This window comes from Rhinolophus sinicus, chromosome 3 (genome assembly GCF_057876585.1).
Source record: "Rhinolophus sinicus isolate RSI-liver-muscle chromosome 3, RSI-T2T, whole genome shotgun sequence".
NCBI classification, from domain to species: Eukaryota; Metazoa; Chordata; class Mammalia; order Chiroptera; family Rhinolophidae; genus Rhinolophus; species Rhinolophus sinicus.
Window position 1 is genome coordinate 91,988,693 of NC_142503.1, and position 27,674 is coordinate 92,016,366.

The 27,674-nt window shown below is 49.7% G+C and overlaps 1 protein-coding gene across 9 annotated transcripts in view; it reads left to right on the forward strand.

The window, feature by feature from the left end:
- Positions 1-27,674, forward strand: part of CUX1 (cut like homeobox 1) — a 346,843-nt gene that overhangs the window by 279,590 nt on the left and 39,579 nt on the right. For 5 of the 9 annotated variants that reach the window (XM_074328374.2, XM_074328378.2, XM_019752708.3 and 2 more), the window contains 5 exons: positions 284-1,104; positions 2,958-3,123; positions 3,629-3,685; positions 23,361-23,663; positions 27,155-27,343. The exons of 3 other annotated variants lie outside the window; for them this stretch is intronic. In XM_074328374.2, the coding sequence (XP_074184475.2) occupies positions 284-1,104; positions 2,958-3,123; positions 3,629-3,685; positions 23,361-23,663; positions 27,155-27,343 (1,536 nt within the window). The remainder of the gene's footprint in view (positions 1-283; positions 1,105-2,957; positions 3,124-3,628; positions 3,686-23,360; positions 23,664-27,154; positions 27,344-27,674) is intronic. One more of the 9 variants, XM_074328376.2, reaches the window with a different exon arrangement.

A 27,674-nucleotide genomic window follows, 5' to 3' on the forward strand; every position in this document is an offset into this window, starting at 1 on the left:
TGACCGAGTGACTACGCATCCCAAGTTTACAGATGCGAATCAGAGGCCCAGCGGTAGAGGCCGGGAGGTCACAGAGCAGTAGTGTTAGTCCTGTCATCACTGCTCAGACCAGATGCTCGTGTGTTTCACTGATGGGGAAAACGTTGGGAGAGCTGTATGGTTCTCCCAAATAATCTGCATTTTGTGATAGGTCCAGTTAGAATGGAGTGGAGTGAAAGAAGACTGTTCCCCACCAAAGGGGGCGGTTCAGCCACCATCTCACCTCTGTGTTTGATCCGTGCAGCAGAGCCGGCCCAGCCTTCCTCCGCATCCAGCAGCGGGAACTCCGACGACGCCATCCGCTCCATCCTGCAGCAAGCCCGCCGAGAAATGGAGGCCCAGCAGGCCGCCCTCGACCCTGCCTTAAAACAAACGCCACTGTCACAGACTGACATTGCCATCCTGACCCCCAAGTTAATATCCACCTCACCCATGCCCAGCTACTCTCCTCTAGCCATCTCCTTGAAGAAGCCCCCCTCCGCCCCCGATTCCAGCACCTCCGCGCTGCCCAACCCCCCGGCCCTCAAAAAGGAGTCCCAGGATGCGCCTGGGCTGGACCTCCAGGGAGCGGCCGACTCTGCACAGGGCGTCCTACGGCACGTGAAGAACGAGCTGGGCCGCAGCGGTGGCTGGAAGGACCACTGGTGGAGCACCGTGCAGCCAGAGAGAAAGAGCAGCGCTCCTTCTGAGGAAACCAAGGTCGAAGAAGCCAGCGGTGGGAAAGAGAAAGGCGGCGGCAGCCAGGCGCGGGCCGAGCGCGGCCAGCTCCAGGGACCCTCCTCCTCCGAGTACTGGAAAGAGTGGCCCAGCGCTGAGTCACCGTACTCCCAGAGCTCGGAGCTGAGCCTGACCGGAGCCAGCCGCAGCGACACACCCCAGAACAGCCCTCTGCCGTCCTCCCCAATCGTGCCCCTGTCCAAGCCCACCAAGCCCTCCGTCCCTCCACTGACCCCCGAGCAGTATGAGATCTACATGTACCAGGAGGTGGACACCATCGAGCTCACCCGGCAGGTGAAAGAGAAGCTGGCCAAGAATGGCATTTGTCAAAGGATCTTCGGGGAGAAGGTAAGGGATTTGATTAGGGGGCTTGGGTTTTCCCATCTCTTTTCATTGCTTAGGACAAGTTATGTATCTGGAGGACGTGGCCATCACCCATTGAATTAACCAAAGAGCATAATGGGTTGTCCACTCCCAAACTTCTGGAAAGGCTGCCTAGTGAATTTGCCATGTTCCCCTCTGGGACCAGGTTCTGGGCTAGGCCATGTCACCACTGTGCTCCTTGAGACCACTCAGTCACACGGTGAAGGGGATTGGTAAAGTTGCCATTTGACAGCTAAGTTAACTATGTGCCCCAAGCTGGCAGGTGACTGAATTCCAGTCCTTCCTCTGCTGGCAGGTGTAGCCCAGAAGCACCTCTGTAGGCTGTTTGGGCCAAAAAAGATCTGATCTGATCAACATGCAGAGAACCCAAAGGCCCCTCGATAGAAAAGCTGAGTAAAGCATAACTGTACCTTGCTCACAATTCAGACGGCGCTTGGGCATTGTCCAGCCAGAGAGGTGAAGCGACTTGCCCAGGAATACACGGCTCGAGGTGGCACGTGCAGGGCCACACAGGGCCCTGAACGCCCTTGTTTCCACACCGTCCTTCCTTCCCTAGCTCGTGAAAGTACCATGGTTTGTGGATGACCTCCCAGACCCTTTCTGTTCTTGGCACTTCCTGGTAATGAGATTGCGGATAATGGGAATTTACCAGGCCTGTGAAATATAAGATAAACATAGTACCCCAGAATCGTTTTGGGTTAAGTGATGGACGCTGAGCATAATGAGAAGCGCTCTGCTCCCCTGCAAAGCAGCCTCCCTGAGAGACTCGCGCAGGGTCAGCAGTGGCCTCCAAGGTGCCTCTCCCCACCCCACAGACCTGCCGTCAGTTCAGTGTTTGCAGTGTACCATCCTTGCAATATCTGATTGTGCTCTCTTTGTCCTGATTTTGCAAAAGGTGATGGGGGGGGAGGGGGATAGCAACGAGGATGAGAATTTGAAGTCCCTTGAAATTTCTAGTTCAGTGTTGTAAAAATATCATTTGAGAACATTTAAATAGACATTTGTGCTCATGCCTTAAATTTAGCAGAGACTTAATAGCGTTGAACTTGTTTGGCCCATGAGTGCAGTTTATTCTGGAACTTGAGAACTTTTCAAAAGAGTGATCGGATGCAGCCCCTAAATATCTCTGGGCTGCATCTGTGTCCTGGGGGGGGGGGTGCGCATGCATATGCATGGCCGTATGTGAGCGCAGGGAAACGGGTGTGTACATGCAGCTTGTCGATTGTCTGCGGTGAGTTTCACTCCCAGACTGGCCCCCCTCTTGCCACCAGCTCACCTCTGGGCCCCGACCACAGAGCAGGATGTGATCAGAGAGAGTGAACCTTTCGAGATGCCAGCTTGGCCCAGCACCAGCAGAGGAGTCTGGCTGCCCACACCCCGCTGGCATCCGCTGCTTTTGCCTCTAAAGGGGTCCTTGGCCTCAGCACCTCAGCCTTTCCTGGCGCCACCAAGCAAAGAGCAAGATGGTTTCAATGTTTCCTCTTGGGTTGTCAAGACAACGACCCTGCAGCCTTGGCAGGATGGAGACTCCACCCCTCCCTTTCCCAGCCTGCCTCTCCCTGGGAGCTAAAAGCTGTGACTAAAACTATGGCTCCCGTGCCAGGGCATCAGCCCATGGGTGACCTTGAGAAGCTTATTCCCCTACTCCAGGCTGTCGCCATCCGGCAGGCAGTGGTTCTCTGCTCTGCCCCAGGAGTGCTCCCTGTGTGTCCTGTCTCTCGTCAAACCTCCCGCACTTGGTGCCCGTCACTAAAGCATTTTGCAGCCTCATGTTCCACCCTGGGTGCTAACGCCAGGGTCTCTGTGTGCCCCCCCAGGTGCTGGGCCTGTCTCAGGGCAGCGTCAGTGACATGCTGTCCCGGCCGAAGCCATGGAGCAAGCTGACCCAGAAAGGCCGCGAACCCTTCATCCGGATGCAGCTCTGGCTCAACGGCGAGCTGGGCCAGGGCATCCTGCCGGTCCAGGGGCAGCAGCAGGGGCCAGGTGAGGGCAGCCCCGGGCCACTGCGGGGAGAGAGGAGGGCCATCTGAACAGGGAGGCGGCCAGCCACGTGGCGCTTGGAGTCAGAGAACTGACCCGCTTCCTCCACCACCTGTTGCGATGGAACTAACTTTAGTTTTTAGGAGAGAGAAGGTTGTGCCTGGCTAATTTTATAAGCAGCAGAAAATGAGTTACCAATTAAGAAAATGCTGTTTATACATAAATATACGTAAAAGTCAAGTAGCTAAATCAGGGAATCAGGAAAGAAAATCAGCCAAAGGTGAAAGATATCACAGGCGATGGCTTCTGCGTAGTCCCCGGCTGGGGTCTTACCTTCTGCCTGCCTGTGTGTCCCCCCTCATTATGGCCCCTCCCCATAAGGAGTGGAGACCCTCCCTTGGGCCTTTGGGACATTATGCTGTCCCCGTTCTGCTGCTCTCAGTGCATTAGGAAACTTTAAACCCTGGGCGTTTTTCCTCCTTTAATTGTATCCCTTTTTCTTATTTAGTCCTCCATTCTGTGACGTCACTACAGGACCCGCTGCAGCAGGGCTGTGTGAGCTCAGGTAACGAGCTGATTTCTGTTTTGTATGAAATATTTCCCTGCCTTGTGTGTTTTCTCATCTCTGGTTGTAGTTTGTTGGGGAGCAAGAGGGTCGACAGCTGAGTACAGGGTTCCTCCAGCGTTTTGCTTTTCGCCACATTCTTTCATCAGTCGGTCAGCTTCTAGGTGTGAAGCCCTGTGTTCGAGGCTGGGGGCTGTTGTGCGAGTCAGGGACAGATTCTGTGCTGGGGGAGGGCTTCCGTTCTAATAGCAGGGGACAAGGAATGAGCACACATCGCTCTCCAGTGGGGTCATGGTAGGTGGGAGTCAAGTCCATCGGAAGACCCTGAACCACCTTTCAGCAAAAGGGAAATGGAGGCAAGTGGGGTTACAGTTCAGGGTATGGCTGGATGCAGAGCCAGTGACACTCAGCAGCGCGGGGCCGAGGCTGCAGATCCAGCCTGGAAACAGGTGGCAATGGAGGGCCTGGAGTATAGACCGAGACGGCCTCTGAGAGTTGTGAGGTCCCGGAGGTGGCATTTGTGCCAGGGGACCCGTGGCTGCAGCCAGCCGGGCAGGCCCACATGCCTGTGCTCCGGAGCCCCTCCTTTGCATGTCCTTCCCGGGCTCCCACTGAGGCACAGCTTTCCTCGCCCGGCTTTCAGGAACAGCGGCATCAGGAGCTGTTCCTCTTTTTCCCTTATTTTTCTAAACATCTTGATTAGTCTCCATATCCCATTGATTCATTGAAAACACAAACAAAGCTAAGTGAGGAGCGTGAAGCCCGCCAGCCTGCTGGAAGTTTTACGAGGGAAAACATGTGTAGTGAGAGAACAGCCGGGTGGCTGCGGCCGTTACGCTGCAAGACGCCAAACCCACGCACAGATGCAGCCAGAGCAGCTTGTTTGCAGTGAACTTCCCGGTTAGGTTGTTTTTGTGTGTTTTAGGTGTTCCATTCTGGTTTTGACCAAAATGGGGGTCGGAAGGCTGTATCTTGCCTGAGCTGTTGGTTTCCTGGCTGGACATCTAAATGGAGTTGTTGTCTATTTGAAGAAGGATCGGGGTGCAATTCCTTCTCGCTTCATATCTGGGTCGATCGATTGAATTAGCAAGCACCAGAGAACTCGGCAAAACTCAGCAGGGAAAATAATGGACATAGTTTTGTGTGCTAGTTTTGTGGACATTTGCGTGAAAAATCAGCCTTGCCTCCTGCACTAACAGAAAGTTGGCCTCCTCTTAAACTCTCAGAGAGCCTCTGTTTGCTGCCCTGTCAGGGTCAGGACTGAACTTGGCAGAATGTGACTAACGTTTCTTAGATCAAAATCCCTCATTCCTAAATAAAATAGGAAATCTCCTGCAGTTCCAGGTCGGGTATGATCAATGCCAAAACTTTCTCAGTGTCTGAACAAATCTTTGAAGAATGGCTTTTTGCTTTTTATTGTATAGCAGGTAGTCACTACCGCGCTGGAACATTCATACAACAGTCACATTTCCAACCTAAGAAAAACACACAGGGCTCCTAAGAGGAATGTAAATGATATTTGTAAAATATCAAGTTACTTTATAAAATAAAGTGATGTAAAACTCTTGGGAACTCTGCAGATCGGAGGCGGGAAGGAGGAGGCAGTGAGCCCTTCAATAAAAGTGAGCAATATCGAACTTTCCAGTGGTTTCTGGGAAGAAGTGGCAGGTGGGCCTCTCCCTGTGTCATCCCAGCGAGACAGGAGATGGATTGCTGATGGCTCACCTCATTGTCAGGCAGCACTAGGGAAACCCATCAGGACAAACAAGAATTGTGGTGACTGAAGAAATAGGAAAAATATTTCTTATGTTCCAGGAAAATATAAACTTTTAAATATCATCACGGCAGTTAAGCAAAAATGTTTCTGTGGATCAAGACTAGAACGTGCTTGAAAGTGGAAAGAAAGATTATTGTAACAGTGGCAAGGCTGTGGCTGATAATTACCCTTTGTTTGAAATTTTTTTACCATCAGTGTTATCCTTTCAAAAGTATATCTGAAAATATAAGTAGCTGTGTTTTTTAGTATGTGGAATTTAAATTCGAAAAACAGAATTATTTTTTAATGATCAGTGTTGTTAAATCATTGGGATGAATGACTGTGAGACTCCAGAATCTTCCTTGACAGCTTAAAAAATCAGTGTCTCTGAGGAAGCATTCAGCATTGCTCCCCCACAGCAGGGTCCCAGGATTTCCCCAGGATTCTGAGTCCCTGTTCTCACCATGGCTACCTCGGAATCCTTCCAAGAGACCCCCACACCCAGAAAGATGCTCTGTCCTTTGCGGTGGCTCCGTGAGGCCTCTGCCCTGAGGCAACTTGGCTGCAGGAAGGTAAATCCAACCCTGGGTTGGTTTGTTCTTGATTCATGGTGAGAAACCCTCAGTGTCTGGGAATACCGGCGGCAAACTGACCTTGCAGTTGGTTTAGCCCCCCAGGTATGGAAGGACTTGCCTTCTGTCCACAGCCATTCAGTAAGAGCTACAGTTTTGTAGCTGAGAGCTCTAGTGGACCTAATGCATGGCTCTGCTTAGTTGCCATGGCGACAAGGTGCCCCAGGAGTGGAGTGGCCTCACTCATCTAAACAGCAAACTGCTGACATAGAATCTACTTTCCTCACTGAAGAATTCCTGTCTGCCTCTTGCTGCCCAGCTCTGTTGCCCCTCAGTGTCTCCATTTTCCTTAATGATTTATACGTCAAACTTGCTGATGAGTTTTACGATAAGGAGAAACTGAAGTTTCGGTTGCATCATCATTTTTTCCTGTTGGCGGATATAACCATTTCTGAATGTTCCTTTGATGATCTGAGCTTTGGGGTGATGGCCTTGGGCATTAAGGAAAGTCGGTGCCATTTTCTGTTAGTGACCTGTGCTTTTCCTGGGAAGCCGTTAGTTAGGGCCTTGGAGAGTAAGGAATGCAAAGGGTTCTATGCCAGTCATAGGAGTAACTTTTAAAAAAAAAATTTTGAATGACAGAACTTCAGATCAGTTATCTGTTCATATATTTCCTGGTAGTCTAGTCTTCTGCAAACGTTTTGGTGGCTTCTTCCAAAGATCCCAAGGTCCGGTGTCTTGGGGCGGGGAAGGCAGTGGTTATATCCAGGGCCGTCTTTGATCTAATATGGCAAGCCTGTTTGAAGGTAGAGTTGCAGCTGGTCCTTTGGGGATTGGTTCTCTCTAAGTCTCCCTTTTGTTTGTCTTCCATCCCAGGTATCATCCATCAGCTGCCCGAGTATCACTTAGTACTAGTAGCACTGCCCCGGGGAAGCAAAGGAAGCACTCAGAGAAGGAGACGGGAGGGGCCAAGCAAGACTTGTGTGCTCTGAGTTTGGCATACGGTTCTTGCTGACCAGTTAGCAGTTTTTTAAGAGGGAAGAAAACCTTGAGTTATAATGAAGTGTGTGTGTGTGTGTGTGTGTGTGTGTGTGTTGTGTAGGTACATAGGTAGGTAGATATGATCTGGTAAAACACTGGATTTTTTTTTCTTTTTTCATTCCTTAAAGCTCATTTCATATTCACAGTTCCTTGGTGTGATTAATCTTTTTGCCCCTAGGGAAAAGAAGGAGACAAGAGACAAGTCTAAAGGAGGGGTGAGTGGGGGGTAGGGAAAGAAACAGGTTTTCCTGGCTGCCGGTTAGTCCTTATATACGGAAATCTGATAGAGGAGTTGCCCAGTGCAGTCGGCTTTGTAACTTGTTAATACGGGAGCACTGCATGTACTGGAGGAATAAGTGTCACACCAGCTTCAGATGCATTACTGCAAGCTGTCCAAGTCACTTCTCCTCAGATTAATCATAAACTAGCCGGTTTTCCCAGCACGTCAGTCAGGAACTGCAGGTTCCCAGTCTTCTTTGCCCATGGAGAATTCCGGGGCTCCACGTGGCTCCTCTCAACCAGAGTATCAGCTGCCTCCTGGGAAGACAGCTGCTGCCGTGCTCCTCTAACAAGGGTGGACCCGCCTGTGACCCCCCCACCCCCACCCCCGCATTATGGCCACAAGCCCCAGGTGGGGATAGGCCAGTGTTCCTTTCAGATGCATCATGGCTCTTTAATAAGCATCGTGCCATGAGATGACCAGGAAAATATGTTCAGGATTTTAGTGCTTTGAACTCAGCAGTAAAATTCTGATGCAGCTTCCTTGAATAAGTAATCAGTTCCTCAATTTTAATGACTAAGTCAGGGTGGGGCATCTGAGTACACGTTAATAGGAAAAGGAGGGGCTAGTTGCACCCCTAGAAAATTCCATAGCAGTGTGTAAAGCAGGCAAAACGCCATTCAATGCCTTAGACTAGATTTGATTTGATTTTTTTTTTTCTCTTTCGTCAAAATAAGTCACTGAAAGTAACTACCGGTTCTCTCCAAAAAGAATTATTCTAACTTTTGTTTATTTTGAATAGCCAACAAGATTTGTACATAACTAATTTATACATAGCCACAAACAACAGAACAAAAACAGAAGAGAATTCTGGAAAGACACGTGGGAACTAGAAAGCGCTCCTCCGTAAGCAGGTGGCCATTGCTCAGCGTTTGGCCAGGGGTTCAGCCTTCTGCGCCCGCTGCAAATGGTGCGCAGGAGAACTCAGTGCCCTGTCATGGTTTTCCCTCTTGGCCATAACCTGCACTGGCGCTTTTGTTATGAAGAGCGCCATGATAAGGGAGGGAATTCTCTAGGTCAGAAAGGACAGGTTTCTGGATTCAGACACAACCTACCTTCCCGTTGCCTGTCACCTGGCACGTGCGGCCGCAGGTCAGCAGGTAGGCCCCACGTTGCTGAGGGAGCCCCGAGGAGGGGCTGGGCCGTGAGGAGGGAGAAGTCAGGGCGGAGAGCATTCTGGGTGGAGAGCTCTGCAGATACAAAGGTTCAATGAAGGGGCAAAACATGGCATATATGGAACTTTTGAAAAAGGTGAAAACATTAGGGCCCCTAATTCAGAGGTCTTTTATTTTTTGTTTAAAGTGACAGTAGGAAAGTGGATTGTGGATGGATTTGTCTTTCCTTTATGTAGAATACTTTGCTATTACTGCCTTAAGGCTTGTATAGTGAGAAGAAAAGTGTACACTGCAGGGCAGAGCGAGGGACCTTGCTCTCAAGGTGACCTGTGTGGCCAGCCCCCTTGGTGACATTGGGCCCAGGATTCTTAGGCTCTCACATCTCACCCCAAAGCGCTCCTTCCCGCTGTGGGCAGCTCTTTCTTGAAAGGACATGGGCCTCGGCCAGTGATGGGTGGCACAGCCCACTGTAGTTCTCACCAGTCCCGATCTGAAGAAATGACATGATGAAGACTGGAGGCTGACGAAGGTGTTTGGAGTTCAGGGGTGAAGTCCTCGCCTAAGAACTCAGCAGGTGAACCACCAGGAGCCAGATTTGTGACCAGGGAAAGTGCTCCCTCTGCTTGACCATGGAGCGGCCAGGCTAGTCTCAAGACTGGGTGAGCAGCAGCGTGGCCTCCAGCTTGCAGGGGGCACCGCCTGGCACACTGAGATAGCACCAGCAGCTGCTGAATATGCCCCCGGCAAGCTGGACAGGTAGTTCAAGGAGAGATTGTCTAGGGCTGCAGGGTGGGGCTTGTGAGGCTCAGAAAACCCTCCTAGAGAAGCAAAGATGCCACCCGGTGGGCCGCATGTTAGTCAGTGGGCTGTGATGGCCCAAAGGCAGGGTTCTTGAGCCCCATGTGGAGAAAGACTTTGTTCAAATGGAGGGAGGGATGAGAAGGCTGAGTCAGGAGGAGCGTGTGCCCCAGAGCCAGCCAGGGAGGCCTGGGACCCTCAGCTAAAGTAGGGGTTAGGGCACATACCCCCAGTGTCCAGGAAGGTCCCGTCGCACCTTGGCTGCAGTGGTATCTTGCTCTGCCTCGGGCGAGGCGTCTCCGCAGTGCCTGCCAGGATGGTCTAGGAAACTGCACTGCGTGTATTTATTTCTAATCAACATCTTTGAAACAATTTCAACCTTATCTCCGCCGAGCAAAGGTAAAAAGGGTTGTGCGGCTGCTAACCCTTGAGGAGCGATGAGAGGCAGGCTGAGGCCCACACTCCCAAGAGCAGCCTCAGAGGAGGGTAAGGCGGGGCGGGGGGACCCCACACAGCCTGCGAGCTGCAGGAGAGAACGATGCACTTCCCACAAGCTCCTTTGAAAGCTGACATCAGGACCACCTCCCTGTATCCCCTGTGTGCAGATGCTGCTTTGTCAGCTCTCCCAGCCATCGCGAGCATTTGTGGGATTCGTGGTGGGGACTGGCCACGTGATACTGAAACAGCCGCCCTGCAGCGTTAACACAGGAGGACAGAGGGAGTGTGGAGGCCCTTTCACGCCTGTGGCGCGGGGGTGGGACAAGCTGAGCCCACCCAGCCTGTCCTCCCCTAGAGCACACTGCGCCTACAGACCCCGCACAGGCGTCCTGGGGTGGTGGCCAGCCACTGAGCGAGACAGCCACCTGATGTTTCATCTCAAAGCAGCACACACGTCGTCGTCACAATCCCTGGGAAAGGCTGCTATGGCCTAAACCAGCCCCCAGAGGTCTTTGTTCCAAGAGTGGGATTTGTCACCTGCCTCTCCAAAAAAAAGAGGAGAAAGTTGGAATAACCCAGAGTAAGAGATTTATTTGACTTTTTTTTTCCTATCCTTTGTGAGGATTTTTCGAATAAGCGCACCATAGTTACAAAATGCAAAATTTAAAAGGGCTTACACCCTTTTTAAAAACAACTCTCCCTGCCTCTCTCATCCCCCAGCCCTAGTCGCCCTCCCTGGAAGCAATCCTGTTCCCAGTTTCCTGCAGATAGCTCATGCATCTAGATATTTGTTCCACCCAGAAGGGAGCATGCAGGACTCGTGGGGCTGTGCCTTGCTTTTCTCACCTCAGTACTAGGTCATGGAGACTTTTCCTAGGCCAGTACATAGAGAATTTTCTCCTCTTTTTACAGCTCTGGGGAATTCCTGTGTCTGGATGTACCATATTTTATTTAACCAGTTACTAATGAGAGACATGTCGATAGATTTTAACCGCAAAACAGGAGAACATGAGCAACAGTATGACGCGGCAGGCTGAGAGCAGACTGCCGAGGGCTCGTCCCCCCTCTGCCACTGAGTGACCGTGTGGCCTTGGGCAGTGACTTGACCTCTCTTGGCCTCAGCTTCTTCTATAAAATAGGAAAAATAAAGTACCTGTGCCCAAAGACTGTTGGGAGGTTTAAATGAGGGTGTGTGTGAAAGCCTCCAGAATAGCGGCCGCCACTGCAACCACTCCCATTATATGTCATTTCATGTGTGCACAGAGAGCCGTAGAATAGTGTATCTGCACACAAAATGTCAGGCCTCTGGCTTTAAAACAGAAAAGTCCAGCTACCCACTCCTTGGGTGGTGATTGTCGAGTGCGAGCCCTGTACCCAGAGTCTGCTGAAGGAGGCCCCGCATGCAGCTCTCCGATGTTTGGCTCCTCTGAGGTGCCATCCATCTTTGGCTGTTGCCCCTCCATCTTCATTTGACCCAAAATCTTGAACTTCAAGAGTAAGACTGCAGGTCATCACTCAGGCCATTTGGGGCAAATTAGTACAGAAGCAGGCCACCTTGTCTGGGTGTAGGGGTGCTGTCGGCACAGGTGAGTGGCGGCAGCATCTCAAGTCCTCTCGGTTGCTTGGCCTGAACCCTCCCTGCTGGCACGCCCTGACTCCCGTGTAGGAGAAGGCCCCAGCGGGCCCTAGTCACAGGCCCCTGGACACGTGTCCTTTCTCTCCCTTTTAGCATTCTTTGGAAAACAGAATTTACAGTACATTTGGCATTCAGTGCAAAAGGCAAAAATAGGTCATAGGAGCAAATGGGGACTTCTGTTTTCAATGGTTTGGTTCTAGGGAAGGATGAAGCTTAAATGCCTAACTATCCTCAGGTAATTTTAAAAAGGTGGTCAGAATGAAATGAGGAGACGAATATATTTGCATCGTTTGTGTGCCCCACACAGAACAATAGCTTTAATCCTTAATCAATAAGTGGAAGGGATTTCCCTCATCACTGAGAAAACCAAGGCTCAGGGATGAGAGGCAGTTTGCCCCCAGAAGAAGGTGAAAGAAGCACACGTGTTCCTGAGACCAGCAGCCTCGCTGCCTTGGAGGCGCCGCAGGGCACCTGAGTGGAGTCCCCATGAGTTGTCACTTGGTCCCCCCACGATGGGTGAAAGGTTGGTCCTTAGAACTGCATTCAGGAAAAAGTCAAGATCGTGTTTCAAAACAAGGAAAAAATTGGGTTAAAATTATAAGTGGACAAATAATAGAAAATCAGATTCCTGAGTTACCCTGAGATGCACCCCGTTGTTTCTTCTGGGGACCTGGGCAAGAAATGGGGAGAGAACCCAGCGGAAAATCAGTGGCAGAGTCAGACCCAAGTCTGTCAAGTTTTGCAATGCAAAGTGGCCTGGGGTGCAGATCTGTGCTGCTTTGAAACCTCTTCCAGTCTAAATCCAAGGAAAATACACATGGTGGCCTGAGGTCCTTTCTCTGTGAAAGGATAGCCCCACCCTTTAGCTGTCATGCCCTCTCGCTGCCAGTGGCCCTGAGCCAGCCCAGAACCCCGACCCCAAACCCCTGTGGGTTAACCCTTGGGCCACACTCAGGCTGCCCACAAGGATGAGGAGTGAGCCCTGGATAGCTCAGAGCTGCCAGGAGGCTCCCTCACCGGCCTCATCTTGATTGTGTTTTGTTCTTCCCTTTGGAACCAGATTCCTAAATATAGCCAGAGTCTGAATTGGCAGATGTTGGGTTTGTCCTTTACAAGAGGCCCAAAATTAGTCTGTCGTTTGGCACCTAAATAAAGCAGCCAAACTGCCTTTGTACCAACTTTGCAATGAAGGGAGACTGAAGTTCCAGCGTTCATTTGATAAGGGAACTTGCTCAGAAGCCAGAGCAGCGCCTCCAGAGCCAAAAGGCTGAGCAGAGGGGACATGCAGAAGGACGTGCCTTCCTCCTGGCGAGACCCTCTCATTCCTGAGTTACGGTCAGTAAATACCTCATGAAACTGGAAGAGAGGATCAGTACTCCACAGAAATAGCACTCAGAGAACAGCAGTGGTTCTTCTGATTTGGGGAGGAAAAGAACAGTCTGTCCAGAGTGCCTGGTGCTGGGTTAGCAGAGGGGCTCCCCAGGGGCAGCAGAAAGATGTTATAATCAATTACCACATCATAACACTGATGTATGATAATTACTGAGTGTTTCTCCTGAGATAGTGCAGCATTTGGCTGGGATGCAGTTCTTTCATGGTCCACTGCCTGATTAATATGCAAATAATAGGCTGATTGCATGATGAATGCAGAAAATGAGTTCGCTGATAACGTGAGCACTGAAGCGGGAAGATGATAAATTACTTTTACTGACTGTCCTACATTAAGTACCCTTTCTCAACAATTTCATCACAAATTAAGTAAAGCAGTGTGGAGAGATTGGGAGGATGTATAAAATAATGTACCTTAATAGCTTTTCTAATACCATCACAGACGACAGGACGTCCCTTAGTTCTGTTGCACACGGCCCGGGGCCCATGTAGGGCCACATCAGTTCACTCACCTGCCTGTTGTTGGGAAGCGGGAAGTAGCCCACCACAGCAGCGTGTCCGATGGCTGCAGTCAGCCATGATACGCTAAGGAACCCTCCGCCACAGGCCTGACAGCCTCATCCGCACGCCAGACTGCCTGGCAGTGTTACTGAGACGGGCAGGCGCTCTTGGGGCACACCCTGGAGCCCCTCCCCAGATAGACACTTCAAAGCCTGCTGTCTGCCGGCTTTCTGAGTTTTTGAGCTTGCAGGTCTAGAAGGCTCAGAAAGAAAATACTCAAAACCACCTCTTAGCAACTCCAACTCTTAGAAATCTGGGAAAATTAATTCCACTATTAGAATGGCGATGTGAGCTGCCTGCAGACAGTATGACTGTAGGGGGAGGATGGACAGGTTTGCCCAAAACCAGAAGGGAACCCTGGAGAAAAAGGGGACACGGGCACATGGGCCCGGGAACACGCACTCACGCACATACATACACACACACACACGTGCTCACACAGTGATTAACCTTTGATTACAGCAAAGCAATTTAACTAGAGGGTTTGTTTTTTCCCATCTCAGTAATATATATTTAGACTGTTTGTATGACATACATTTTCCCTTAATGCACAGGGACGCGTTGATAAGTGTTCATACACACAGCTGGTTTGGTAATAAGGTTATTGAAGGTAATTTGAAAGCATTATTTCTAAATCAGTATGGATCTGTAGAAAAGCTGGGAACAGGGGCACACTGTGCTCCTGAACCAGGGCCAATTCTATCGCCCTTTGTCACTTCTGCAACCTTGCCAGACTTTGTGTTCACTGCAAAAATGGAGTTGTAGTTTAATTTTGAATATTCCCAAACTCTGCTTTTGACCTGTATGTTTCCTTAAGAGCCAATAAAAGATACAGAAGAAAAAATACGAAGCTCGAGGGGCAGCCAATTTACATCATCCCAAGTGCCCTGCAGTGCCCACCTCCCAGATGAGCTCTGGCTCTGCTCAAGCCCGAGGCTGGGCCACAGGACCACGCGTCACTCCACAACTTCCATAGGTGCATCTCAGTCAGTGCAGATTTCCTAGGATCGTTTTTCTCCAATGTACTTTTCCCAGTTTGGGAATAAAACTTAGTGAAAAAGAATCCCAAGAGTAAGGGAAGCACCAGGCGGCCCAAGATGGTGTCTGATGGAGGAACCGAGTGTCTGTAGGTCTTTGAGACTGTGAAGCAACAGTCGCAGCGGCAAGCATCGTTGGCACCTCTGTGCTGCACATCAGGCCAAGGTGCCCAGCCAAGGACAGATGGTCCTGGGTCCGCCCTTGCTGTGCCAAGCTCCATCACCAGTCTTCCCACCAGACCCAGGTATTCATCACTCCTTCCGGCGGAACACACCCAAAATCAAGCCCTTCTCCCCAGAATGTCTCTTCCTCTGGCATTCCTTGTCTAGGTAAAAGCTGCCCCATCCCCACAGTCACCTCAATTTTTTTCTTCCTCTTACGCCACCCCCCTCCCAAATACACACACAGTTTCTATTTCCTAAACACCCCTCCGCTTTTTCTTCTTTCTATGCCTACAGCCCCCACCCTGGCCCCAGCCTCAGGGCAGCCAGAACCATCTCTCCGGATTGTGCATGTGGCTGGCTGGGGCACTCCCCTCCTCAGCCCCTTCCCTGGGGCCAACGTCCCCCCTTCTTAGTGTGTGGCCAGCTTCCCCTCTCTCCTTTCCCCCCAGTTCAGCTTGGTGTACCTCCACACCCACCACCCCAGCCTCACCCTTCAGTGTCACCCTTCAGTGTCACAGTGCTGTGAGCACCCACTATGCCCTGTACGTCCCTGTTCTAGCTCTTGTTACAGGGACTTGCTTAATGAAGTCTGCCTGGTTCACCACTGTGCCCTGACTCCTAGCACCCGGCCTGGCACGCAGAGGGTTCCTTTATGGAATAAAAGGCACAGCCCTAACTTCAAGTAGCTTGGAAGTCAAGTGCATAAGTTAAATAGAAACCTTGCTTTTTTAAAACAGGGTTTCTTTGTTAATGAAGTATTTTGGCTTCTCTGTCACTCGAAGGGTTTCTTGCGTGTGTGACGTACAGTTGAGTTGGCTCCAACTCCTGGAGACCCTGTGAATGAGTGACATCCACAGGGTCCTGTCCTCAGCAGCCCTGCTCAGCTCCTGTAGACTCACGCCCACAGCTTCTTTCATGGAGTCAGTCCATCTTGTATTTGGCCTTCCTTTTTTCCTGCTGCCTTCTATTTTTCCCAGTATTATTGTCTTTTCCAAAGAAGAGTTGCTTATGCAGACTTTGTAAGTGTATTGTTCACACACACACACACCAGCACCTACTGTGTGCCCGGGGCTTTTATTTAATCTTATCCCAGCCTTACTTCAGTCCTGGCTTGGGATCGGAGTGTGTGTGGGAGAGAATTCATTGCTCTTCCATTTTATAGAAGAAACTAGAGCCGACAGAGGGGCCATCTACCCTTCCTGGGACAGCCTAGGGTCCTACCCAAACCCTCTGGCTCCTCCCAAGTTCTTCCCGCCAGCCCCACCCTAACCTTTCTCAAGTTACCCCTTTCTGCTATTGAAAAAAAGAATGATTTGGTAGATTTGCTGAGATTTTCAGGGATTTAAGGCAATGTCCTAGCTGGCTGAGGGCCAAGAGTATTGTCAGTGCCGGGCGGCAAGGAGGGCGGGTGCCCGGCTGGGTGTGGGGAGGAGTCTGCTCTGATACTTGATGCGGCCACCTGTTTTCCAGGGTGAGGGGAGACCTACCTGGAGCTGTGGGAATGGGACTTAGGGTGGCAAGGCCCCACCCCTCACTCCCTGAGGGCACCAGGTACAGGCCCTGGGAAAGGAGGCTGCTGCATAGCATGGCCTCTGGATGCTTCTGATACGCCTTAGTTTACTGTGAGAGGACTTCAGTTTCGCTCCCAGTGGGACATGTCCAGTGGCGTGGTCGGAGGAAGTGTGGAAAGCTCCTGCGTGTGTCTGGCATGTATTAAAGTGTTCATGTATTTTGCTTCAAGTTCCCGCTAATCGGTCAAAATCCCACTCCTACTCCATGTTTTTCTGTTGGCTGTGTCCAACGGAGATACGTGACTGTAGAAATAGGGTGGAAGTGCTCAAGGCGCCACGAGTGTCAGCTGTTAGCCTCAAGCGGGGTTCAGGCCCTGAGAAGCCCATCAGCGCCGCCACCACCTCTGGGAAAAGGTTTGGTGTTCAGGGATGTCAGAACTCGTCAGGGAGAGGGTCTCGCGATCCTGGGTGGCACAGGCCTGGCCAATTTGTGACTCAATTAGGTGACTGTCCACCTTCGAAGCAAAGACCCTCATTATTTCTAGAGACTGGCCATAAACCTTCACTAGGTGGGTCTCTTCAGAGAAGAATCGTGGGAACATGTGGTCAAGTCCCCATGTTTCAGGACAGGGTTAGTTTCCCCATCACGATCTCCGCATCCATCCACACTCGGCTGGGAACCATTCCAGCCTGGTGGTCACACTGTTGTAGCTTTTAAAGCTGTCCACACTGTCAGCTGGAAAGGCCGTCGAGCTGGACAGGGTCCTTCCAGGCCACCAGGGCTCCTGTTGGATTGAGGATGCCAGCACCGGGCACTCCAGAACCTTCTACATGTCCTGGCACCACGGTGCCACTCACAGCTGCCAAGGCTCCTGTCCCTCTGGCTCCATCTTCCTCTCTCCGCCCCCCCGCCCCCCCCCCCCGCACTCCCCATTCACATTTGCGTGTGCCAGGATCGCGTCCATGCTGCGCCCCAGCTCTGTGCTGAGCCCTCTCCCCGCTCCCCAGTCCTCTCCCGCCTCTCCCCCATCTTTCCCATCTTTCCATACTGTCTGTCTTTATAAGCACTTGGAATTTCCCGGCTTGGCACGGGCTCAAAGCCTAAACTATGGACATAATGAAAAGTGGTGCATCAGACCAGCCGCCAGTTAAATAATGTTTGGGTTCTTGTCAGAATGTCACAGAGTACCCTGTCATTTTGTTTCAGCAACTTGTCCTTCTGAATGCACAGTTCGCCTTATGGCATGCCAGCAGTAAAAATGTCACTTACAATAATTACTTTTTGGTGAAAATGCTTGCTGACTTCCTACCTTCAAGCTGTTTTTTACACAGTGGGGAGATAATAAGAAATGACTTTATCCTGACTGCTCAAATGAACACTAAATGGAATTTGGGTTCTTATTACTGCAGATAGAGGGCTGGGTATGGAAATTTAAACAGTAGATCGGATAAACTGCAGAGATTTGTCTCTGAAAATTATGGTGGGTGTGCATTTTCAGTTGGCTTCTATTGAAAACTTAAGGCAGCTGTTGTTTGCCTGCTGTTTTTGGAATATAATATTTTTCATAATCCTTTTATAGTTTCTGAATGACTTGTGTATTTCAGAGGACCTTGAGTCACTGTCTCTGCTTTCTATATCGTACAAAACAAGTGACCCTTATGTAAGATTCAAAGCTTTGCAAAAAAAATGAATCCACACAAATCACTTTTAAAATGTAACACCTTACTATTTCTGTCAAAATTGGATAGATGGACCATGTAGCTGAGCTTTTCAAACATGCAAATTACCCATTTTCAGTCCCAGTCCTGCAGGCTGCAGACTTCTGAAAGCAAGGTTTGCGTCTAATTTCTCTTATCCTCACTGCCTAGCAGAGTGTATGATGTAGGTGCTTTAAACATGTTTGATTGAGTGAGTGAATGAATGAGCGAAGAGAAGGCCGGCACGCTGTCGGGAAACTGAGGTGATTGACAGACAGCGGATGGACAGCCCTGTGGAGGCTTTCCGCTCCTGACCTGGTTCCCATCCTCGCTCCATCCCTGCGACCAGGACCGAGTCATGTTGTCTCTCTGAGCCTCCGTATCCTCACCCGGAGTGCAGGGTTGGTGTTCTGCAGGAGGACTGTGGTGGGAATTGAATGAAACTGTATAAATGCCCTTCCCACACCACTGCCTTCATACATGGAACTACCCTGCTTCTCTGAAAATAAGACCTAGCCAGACAATCAGCTCTAATGCGTCTTTTGGAACAAAAATTGATAAGACCCAGTATTATATCATATCATAACATATTATATAAGACCTGGTCTTACATTATAGTAAAATAAGAGAGGGTCCTATATTAATTTTTGCTCCAAAAGACACATTAGAGTTGATTGTCCGGCTAGGTCTTATTTTGGGGGAAACACGGTAAATGTGTTTTGGTGCCCTTCCCTCATCCCAGTAGTGGGTAGGCTTTTTGGGGCTCACCATCATGTTTTTGAGGTTCGTTCACATTGATATGTGGAGTGTAGAAAAACCATGTCCAGTCACGCCACCATTAATGGCCAGTGGTACGGGCACCACCCAGCTATACAGGTAGATGTTTAGAATACAGAGCATCCGGCTCGTTCCTGGCTGTGTAACTCTGGGCACAATATGTTGTCTCTGTCAGAAGAGGGAAATGGGTGTGCCTACCTCACCTTGTGAGGGCATCGTGAGGATTGAATTAATTCACTCCCATGAGCCTTAGCACAGTGCCTGCCACACAGTGAGTGCACAAGAAATGTTAGCTAAGTAGTAGCTGCCATTACAAATGATGATAAAATAGGGTTTCTTACTGTGTCTTCCCCTCACCCTAAGGTGCTCCCGCTGCAGTGCACCCTCTCCCAGAATGGCCAGTCCCCAGTGTGGGAAGCACCCATTTCCTCCGTCTTCCTCAACCCTCTTCTCTCATCCACCCGGCCCCCAGGCCCGTTGAAGCTATCTCCTAATCCCTCTTGAAACTGCCCTCTTCCAGGCCACCATCTGTTCTCCCCAGATGGTGCTACAGCCTCCTCAGGCCCTCCTGACCCTAGCCTTGACATTGGCAAGTTCATTCTCTCTACTGAAGCGACAGTAAGCTTATTTGCTTTCTTATCGATGTGAGGTCTGTAATATTTCAAACATAAAATTCCATCATAATGTAATGAATGCCCATGTGCCTGTCCATCTTAGCCTTATCTCCTGGTCATAATTTTTAAAAGAAATGAAACATTAAAGGTAGAGCTGAAAAAAAGGTAGAGCCGAAGCCCCCTCCCAAAGCTGCTGTCTCCTAGAAGTCAACCCCTGCCCATCCTGAATTTGCTCTCTATCGTACCTGCGCGTGACTTGGCACCCTTACCACGTACCTAGTAGCCACAACACAGAGTGCGTGCAGGCGTCCCACCTGCATGGGGACATCATGCTCCGCTTCGTCCTGCACCTTGCTCTGTGCTTGTGGAGGTGGCTCCAGGCCTGACATTCTCGCTGCTGTTTACAGCACGCTGTATGTTGTGTGAACGTGCACAATTTGGAGATTTGGACTCCTGGTAGTGGACACTCTTTCCGGGTTAACGTTGTAGTGCCTGGTTTGCATCCCCAGAAGAGAAGCGTTGCCAGGGTAAAGGGTCTTTCCCTGGCTCCCCAGTGCAGGAGGCTGATTCAAGGCCCTGCACAGCCCGCCCCCAGGGGCCTGTCGTTGCCTGTGTTCTTGCTGCACTAAATGTCATTCATGCCTCCAGCCCACCACATGTCTAGAACAATCTACACCTGGCTGATTGCCGTTCACGCCTGCAGTCCACTTGAAATGCCACTCTCCCAGGAGGTCTCTCTGATCCCTAGGCCACATCAGTGCCCCACCCCACTGCTGTGTGCACCCATGGCCGCCGTCTGCCTCCCATCGGGACATATATACCCATTAGGTACTTCTGTTTAATGACCATCTTCCTATAGCTGCGAGCGTCAGCAGGGCAAGGCCACCTCTGCCCATTCACTGCCGTATGCCCAAAGGCCTGGCTCAGCGACTTAGGGAATGAGTAAAAGAATGAACAGAATGACACATGTTCATTCATTCTTTCCACCCACACTTTTTTCCTAAGTTTATATTGAAGTACAATTTACGTGAATTTTGGCAATCAAGATATAGAATAATTCCATTTTTCCCCCAGAATTCCCTCATGCCCCTTTGTAGTCACCTCCTGCCCCTCACCCCTAGCAATCACTGATCTGTGTTCTGTCCCTCTAGTTTTACCTTTTCCAGGATGTCATCTAAATGGTATCGTACAAGTTGTAACGTAGCCTTTGAGTCTATCACCCGCATATCAGTCTTGCGCCAGGCACTGTGGAAGAAATAGCAATAAATCACGAGGAGATTGACATTGAATGTAGGGGACCTCTATATAAACAAATACATTTCAATGCAAGTTAATAACTGCTCTCTTTTTTTAACATCAAATTCAGATTGCGTTTCTTAGCACCAACCATGTGACAGGTTCATTCCCCACTGCGACCGTGGCTGCATTTTCAGACACGGAAACCAGGGTGTTCCAAGAAGTGAGGAATCATATTCAAGTAAACATAGCTGGCTAGTAGTTCCCACCCCAGGTTCAGTGCCTTAATGCCAAGCCCAGGACTTCTCCTTTTTTTTCCTTTCCTTAATTATTTTGAAGTACATGAAGTGGAACAAAGCCTTGTTCTTTCAAAAAGTATTGTTTTAATCAGAGGGTTCCATTTGCTAGTTTGGGGAAAAGAAAAGAAAACAGTAATATTTCTTCTTCTCTGTTGACTTACGTTCCTTGTTCTGTGACGATGGTGACTCAGACTGGCAAGTACCTGTCCTCCTTGCACCCAGGGGCCCAGCCGCCTTGCCAGGGGCTGTGGGAGCATGTTAATGGGTTTGGTTTTGTGGTACCAGTCCTGCCTCTGGAGCTGTGGTGCTTACTGGAAATAGCTTTCCAAAGAATGACTCTCTTTCCAGTGTGATACTCTGGGTGTATGGATTGGTGCTGTCTCAATGGGGCCATTTGCTGTTGAATCTGTGCCTGTCAAAAAACGTGGCCCCAGTTCTGCTTTCTGTGACCTGAGACCACGGTGACATCTGTGTGCACATGTGTCTGTCGGGGACTAATTGTCCCCTAGGAAGCACACTCAGCTTCGAGGTGTCTGTTACAGTTTCTACAGACCCTGAGTGTGGAGGCAGATACAGGCTGGCCTGGTACATTTCAAGGTCCCCATGGGGTTTTGATTCTGGGGGTTCGCCTGTGTCTTTAGCCATGGCCGGGAGCACAGGGGGACACCAGTCACGTGTGGTGAGCACCTCTGTTCTCTCAGGAGTTCTTCATGGCAAAAAATGCATGTGAGCAGCTTGCTGAGAATGCCTAGAAGAAGAAAATACTATTCTGCTCCAGTTATTTGGGGAGCCCTGCCTCGGCCAGCACCCAGAACAAACAGGAAGAGCACTAGGGTAGCGGCACTATGTGGTTAGCCAGGCAGCCATGATTTTGACCTTGCTGTGGGTTAAAGGACACAAACCTGAAAAGAAATCTGTTTATCATGTGGGGAATTCATGCCATCCTTGACAGTGTACAGTGAGCAAGATGGATGATCTGCCAAATTGGTCCCTCGCATGGGTGAATCAGGGCAAATTTACAGTACAATTCCTTTGCTGCTTCAGATACGAAAAATAACATTTGCTGGGTTTTATATCCAGTTTTCTGATGACCTGGAGGTGAGCAGGGAGAAGAAATCCGATTTGTAGAATTCATATTGCCTTAAAGATTTATATGGACCATTTCTGCCGTTACGTCTGTCTCTTTTACATCTTTCACAAACCAGTGTTGTTTTTCAACCTGGTTTTCCAGGTTGAGGACATAGGTTTACATGCTGGCGGAACTCTGTACCAATCTAGGACAATAAACAGGTTTATCGGTTGAATTGCAGTTGTTTCATTTGGGATTTTATCTTTCTAGGTATTTATACAAAGTGTCCCTTATATTTGGAATACATTTTCCATCCTCTTGGGTTCAGAATAGGTTGTTATCCTGGCTATAATATGTCTAGCAAAGGACATCGCAGTTATATAGTCAATTGTAATTCATTTATAACTCGGTGTTACGTTTTGTTCAGTCAGGTACCGAGTATTTTGGAGGCCGCCCAGGTGTGCTGATATCACTATTCACTGAGTGGCCTGGCCTCATGAGCTGTCGTCTCTCTGGGGCCTTAGAGCCCAAGTGACAATGCCTGGCCTGGCCCCTCCCACATGGTGCTGTGGGGTCTTACCATGTGCCATGCTCAGTGGGGGGGTAGAGAGTGCCCCTGGACACCAAGCTAGAGGCAGGTTTTACCTTGTGGGCAGAACTGCGGTGCTAAGTCACTTTGCATTTTCCTCTATATTTCTCTAGATTTACAAATTAGGAAAAGGCCAAAGCCTTTATTCCACATATCCCAAAACTAGAATGGATGTAGGGTTTTATGGGTGATACTAACAGAGAAGCCAGAAGGGACCACCCACCGACAGAGCAAAGGGTGGCACTTTCCACCGGGTACCTGCGACAACAGTACAGAGGCCCTTCTTAAGAGAGGAGAGCGTGGAGGCCTGAGTGCCCACCTGGGCCCATCTCTTCTGGTGGCAGTGACATTGGGCACCAGACAAACAGAGCTTGGCTTTCAGAAGCACCTCCTGGGATCTGACAGAGAGCAGGGCGGGTACTCCTCTTCTGTCGGTTCCCTCCAGTCTGGATGCCGTGGCGCTCCCTGGGGTCACAATGAGACTTAGCCCTGGGCCGCTGGGGGCCAGCAGGGGACCTGAGGTCTCCTTGTCAAAGGCCCTCACCATGGTGGCCGCATATCGTGGACAGCCCTCATTTAAAATAATGTGTCCATTTTTTTGGTCCTGGAAATTACAGACAAAATAAGTATGCAGGTCATAATATAGCCAAAATAATTCTGAATTAATAGAATTAGGAGAAATCATGACAGTAATAGTAATGATTAATATGAAATTTTTAAAAGATTTTTATTAAAATATAGCTAACATACAATATTCTATTAGTTTCAAGTGTGCGCCATAGTTATTCAACGTTTATGTACCTAAAGAAGTGATCGCTAGGATACGGCTATAACATGTTTTTTAACAGAACGCCTTATGTTGAGCCTTCAGAAACCTTTTACTTAGACCCCTAGTTTTCATTCTGTTGCTATTCTTTTTTATATTAAATACCAAAAATGAGAGGTTACTCTCAGTCCAAAAAACTCTAAAAGCAATTCATTTAGGTCCACCAGCTACCGTACAGGGCGTCTACTTACCTCCTAGATAAGAAAGTAGATGTATGTGGTAAGGACAGCTCTTTTCAGCCCCGATTTTCCGTGTGCTTTAATTACAGAAAGCACACCAAAGACCTCTGCCAGCTGCAGCCCTGCACCCGAATCACCCATGAGCTCTAGCGAATCGGTGAAGAGTTTGACGGAACTGGTCCAGCAGCCCTGCCCCCCCATTGAAACAAGTAAGGACGGCAAAGCCCCCGAGCCCAGCGACCCGCCTGCTTCGGACTCCCAGCCCACCACCCCACTGCCTCTCTCCGGACACTCGGCCCTCAGCATTCAGGAGCTGGTAGCCATGTCTCCAGAGCTGGACACGTACGGCATCACCAAGAGGGTCAAGGAGGTGCTGACCGACAACAATCTCGGTGAGCTCCCTCCCCAGCGGCTGAGTGCAGAGGTTCTCCGGGAGACCGGGTCGGGGGCCTCAGGCTGAGCCAGCCGAAGGATGTAAACGTTTACAGCCTACCTATAATACAAAACGTCCCACAGCTGTGAGTACTGAGGGGCTCATAAGGGAGCCAGAGATCTATAGGTCAGTGCCAGCAGGCTCCCACCACTGCGTCCGCACCGGGACCTCTGAGAAGATATGCATTCGGGGTTCGAGCCTACTCAGACCATCCATTCCCACCACCCTGCTTGGGGCTGTCCCGTAGGGCCCGCCATCCTTGGGGACCCCGGAGCTGGCAGGGTCAGCATCAGCACACCAGCCCAGGGTGGCGTAGCAGAAGAGTCGGACAGACGGTTTAGATCCTAACTCTTCTACTTACGATACCGAGCAAGCTACTCTCTGAGCCTCCTCAGTAAAACTGAAATAACAATTGGCCTGCCCTGAGGTTGTAAGTAGCAGCAATTGCTAGCACCCTGCCTGGCAGCCAGTGGTCTATTGTTGTCACCTCTGCTACCTCAGGAAGCTGGCTCCATTCCGCAGGCCCTCCACTGGGAGAAGGCAGCCCCTACAAAACGGAGTTCACTGCTCCTTCCCCTGGGTTTCACACCCAGACCATTTGCCTCAAAAGTGCCACAGCTGCCCAGGTGCTCTGCCTGAGGCGGCTCTCACTGAAGGCCCTGTGGCACCACTGGTGTGTGGCTGTAAGAATATCAGGGTGTTTAGTCATTTCAAACCGCTATTCTCCTGCAGTGTAATACTGACTAGTTAGGGTTCTCCTGGTTTAGGCATCCAGAGAGTGGAGCAGCCACTCCCCAAACACGTATGTCCTTATTTCCCGGGTATAAAAGTCAATTAAAGGAGCACCATTCTCTGCAATGCCTGTTAAGACGACCCCTGAGAGTTATTGGACTTTGCCCAGTACCCTCAGGAGGGGACTTGTGTATCTGTTTTCCCAGAGGATGGGACAAGAAGGGAGTAGCAGTGAAGTGAGTTCTAAGAAAGTTTGCGTAGTGACCTCACAGCCTAGGGGTTTAGCCATCTTGTGTGGTCGAGGCCTTCTACCCAAATGATTGTGCAAAACAGAACCAGAGAAAAAATAATAACAACTTAGGTTGATTCATAAAAATAATTTAGTTGTTGACTCTTAAAAATAAGTCCCGTGTGCCCATCAGTTATTAAAATGTAGGGATTCCTAGGCTTGGATCATCCCTACCTTATCGTCTTGTCACAAGTCCAGGGAAGCAGGCTTGATACAGTCCTGCTGCTGCCCACTCCCTTGTAGGAACCGTCATTTTATGTAAATGTTAAAAGTCAGCTGAAGAAAACTTCTTTTCAAACCCTGGTAAGTTGCAAGATCACGGTTGTGAGATCGCAGACATTAAAATCCCACCCTTTCCGGTTAGCTCAGTTGGTTAGAGCGCGGTGCTCTTAACAACAAGGTTGCCAGTTCGATCCCCACATGGGCCACTGTGAGCTGCGCCCTGCACAACTAGATTGAAACAACTACTTGACATGGAGCTGATGGGTCCTGGAAAAACACACTTAAATAAAAAGTTTAAAAAAAAAAAAATCTCACCCTCAGCCCTCCCCATCATGTCCCCATCAGCTCTGGAGTTGTAGCTGATGAGGTACCTGGGCAGCCACAGCAGAACCCCACTGGCCTGTGGAACTCCATTTTCAAATGCAGCGAAGCACAGAGAGCAGTGTCCTGAGGGCTAAAACTTTTCATGCCAGACGGGTGACTTACACCTCTTTGAGCAGGAATTTCCGGGAAAGCTCCATAGCATGTCACCCTGGACGTAGCGACAAGAAGCAGTCTTCATGACAGCTCTCACTGGTCTTAACTGTTCCAAAAAAGGAGCGACCTCCCCTACTGGGATCTCTGAGGGGGGCAGTGGACACAGAGGGGGCACATTAAGCAGCAAAGTTGACCCTTAGTTGAGACTCAGGCATCCTCGTAATCTTTGGCCTGGGGTCTTGGGGTGTTTATGTGTCAATCTCTTGAGATCATATGCAGAATGTGTACGTGCACACTTCATCAGGTGAAGGTCTGTCGCTTTCTTGATGTTCTCAAATGGGTCTGTGACCCAAAAACGATTGAGAGCCACTGCTATGAAACCTCTAGAAGTAATACAAATGATTTCCAAGAGTAATCACTTGAGTTTCCCCCCATACAACTAGGTGGGTCAAGCAAATAGTAACTAGCTTTTCGTGTATATCACTTTCCTAAACATAGCAACTCCTTGGAATGAAGTGAGATTTGTTTGCCAGGTTAGAATTAGGTAAAATTTATTTTAAACAACCACAACAAAAAAAATGAGTAAGAACTTGGGACATATGTAGGCCAAACTAAGAGTTTGAAAAGCAGAGAAGCATGTTTACAAAATCAGTAAATGGATCTCTAGGTTAAAATGAGTGCTACCCAAAAAAAAAAAAAAAAATTTTTTTTTTTTTAATTTCTCAAATCCTAAATTTTCCATGCTGTACACTTTACTTGGAGTCCCGCTTTTTACAAGGTGGCACTCCACCATTTTCTCACAGATGGCGGATGGGAGGCATGGAGGGAATAATCTAGTCATCCTGTCACCTCTGCCCCGGGTATCGTGTTGCATGTGCTTTACGGTACCACACACTGGCCTCCCTGCTCCCAGTCTCCAATTCGGCCTAATGAGTCCTGTTCATTTCAGTTCTCCCACCAGGTCGCTCAACTTGTACCTGATTCTCATTTGAACCTTTAAAAGTGGTGGCCCCTCTTAACCTGCAGCTGAATGGCTCTCAGGAAGAGACATTTTCTTTTTAAGCCTCTGATGAGCACGCTTCTGTGCTCTCCAGAGGGAAATGCCCTCTGATCAGTCTGGGGAGCAGGCTGCCCCCCCGCCCTCGGGGAAAAGGCACCGAGGAAAGGCGCTTTGAGCTTCATTCAGTCAGCAGAAGCAGCTTACACTGTGGCAACAGACTTTAGAATTGGAAATGGCCTGCTTTTCAGAAAAACAGAGCTCAGGAGCTCTTACGCCTTCTCTTGCCTGCTGTGACCTTGGGTCAAGTGGCCTCTTTTCTCAGCAAGACCTGATAACCTTGTGAATCGTGAAAGGCGCTGGTGCAGACAGCTCTGTGGTTTGAGGTTGTACAAGAGAGGTCTCCCTGTGTGCTACTTAACCTCCTGAGCTTGGGTTTGGGATTAGCCACCTCCGATAAATGTTATTATCCAGGCCTCAGGTCATTCAAAGCCTGAAGAGAAACGTTGTGTGTAAGCAGAATGCAAAAGTAAAACTGACTGTCACCGATGGAGTTTGTCCCGAGTCGGGTTGAAGAATGACTGCTGCAGAGCGCTTCCTCCAAGCCAGGACCCAGCTGACCAGACTCTGGGCCTTTAAACTCCATGTCCGACTTGCATCTTGACACAGACTTCTCCTTCCATGTCCCTGGGTCTCAGTGATGATACCTCTCTTGGTTCTGTTTTCTCTGTAGGTCAGCGCTTATTTGGGGAGACCATCCTAGGGCTCACCCAAGGCTCTGTCTCCGACCTCCTTGCTCGCCCAAAGCCCTGGCACAAGCTCAGTCTCAAAGGACGGGAACCCTTTGTTCGAATGCAGCTGTGGCTGAATGACCCCAACAACGTGGAAAAGCTGATGGACATGAAACGGATGGAAAAGAAAGGTAACGCCCCGGCCCTTTCATTTAAAGCCTTCACGCAGAGCTGAGGGGCATCGATATGTGAGCCAGGGACTGGAAGGCAGGGCATGAGTACCTGAGAGGACTGGAAAGATTTGTGTCACTTCCTGCCTAGTGGCCTAAACCCAAGGACATTTTGGCTTTGGGGAGCACTTTGGCAATTCCTCGTAGTCGCCCTGGCGGTCAGTGTGCCCTTTTTCTTCTTTCAGGAAAGTAAGGCCACCAAGAAATGAGCACCACAGTACTTGGTGGTGGCTTGTGTTTGTGATCCTTTGTCTTGTCGGATGAGTGCGCTATTACGACATGTATTATGCAT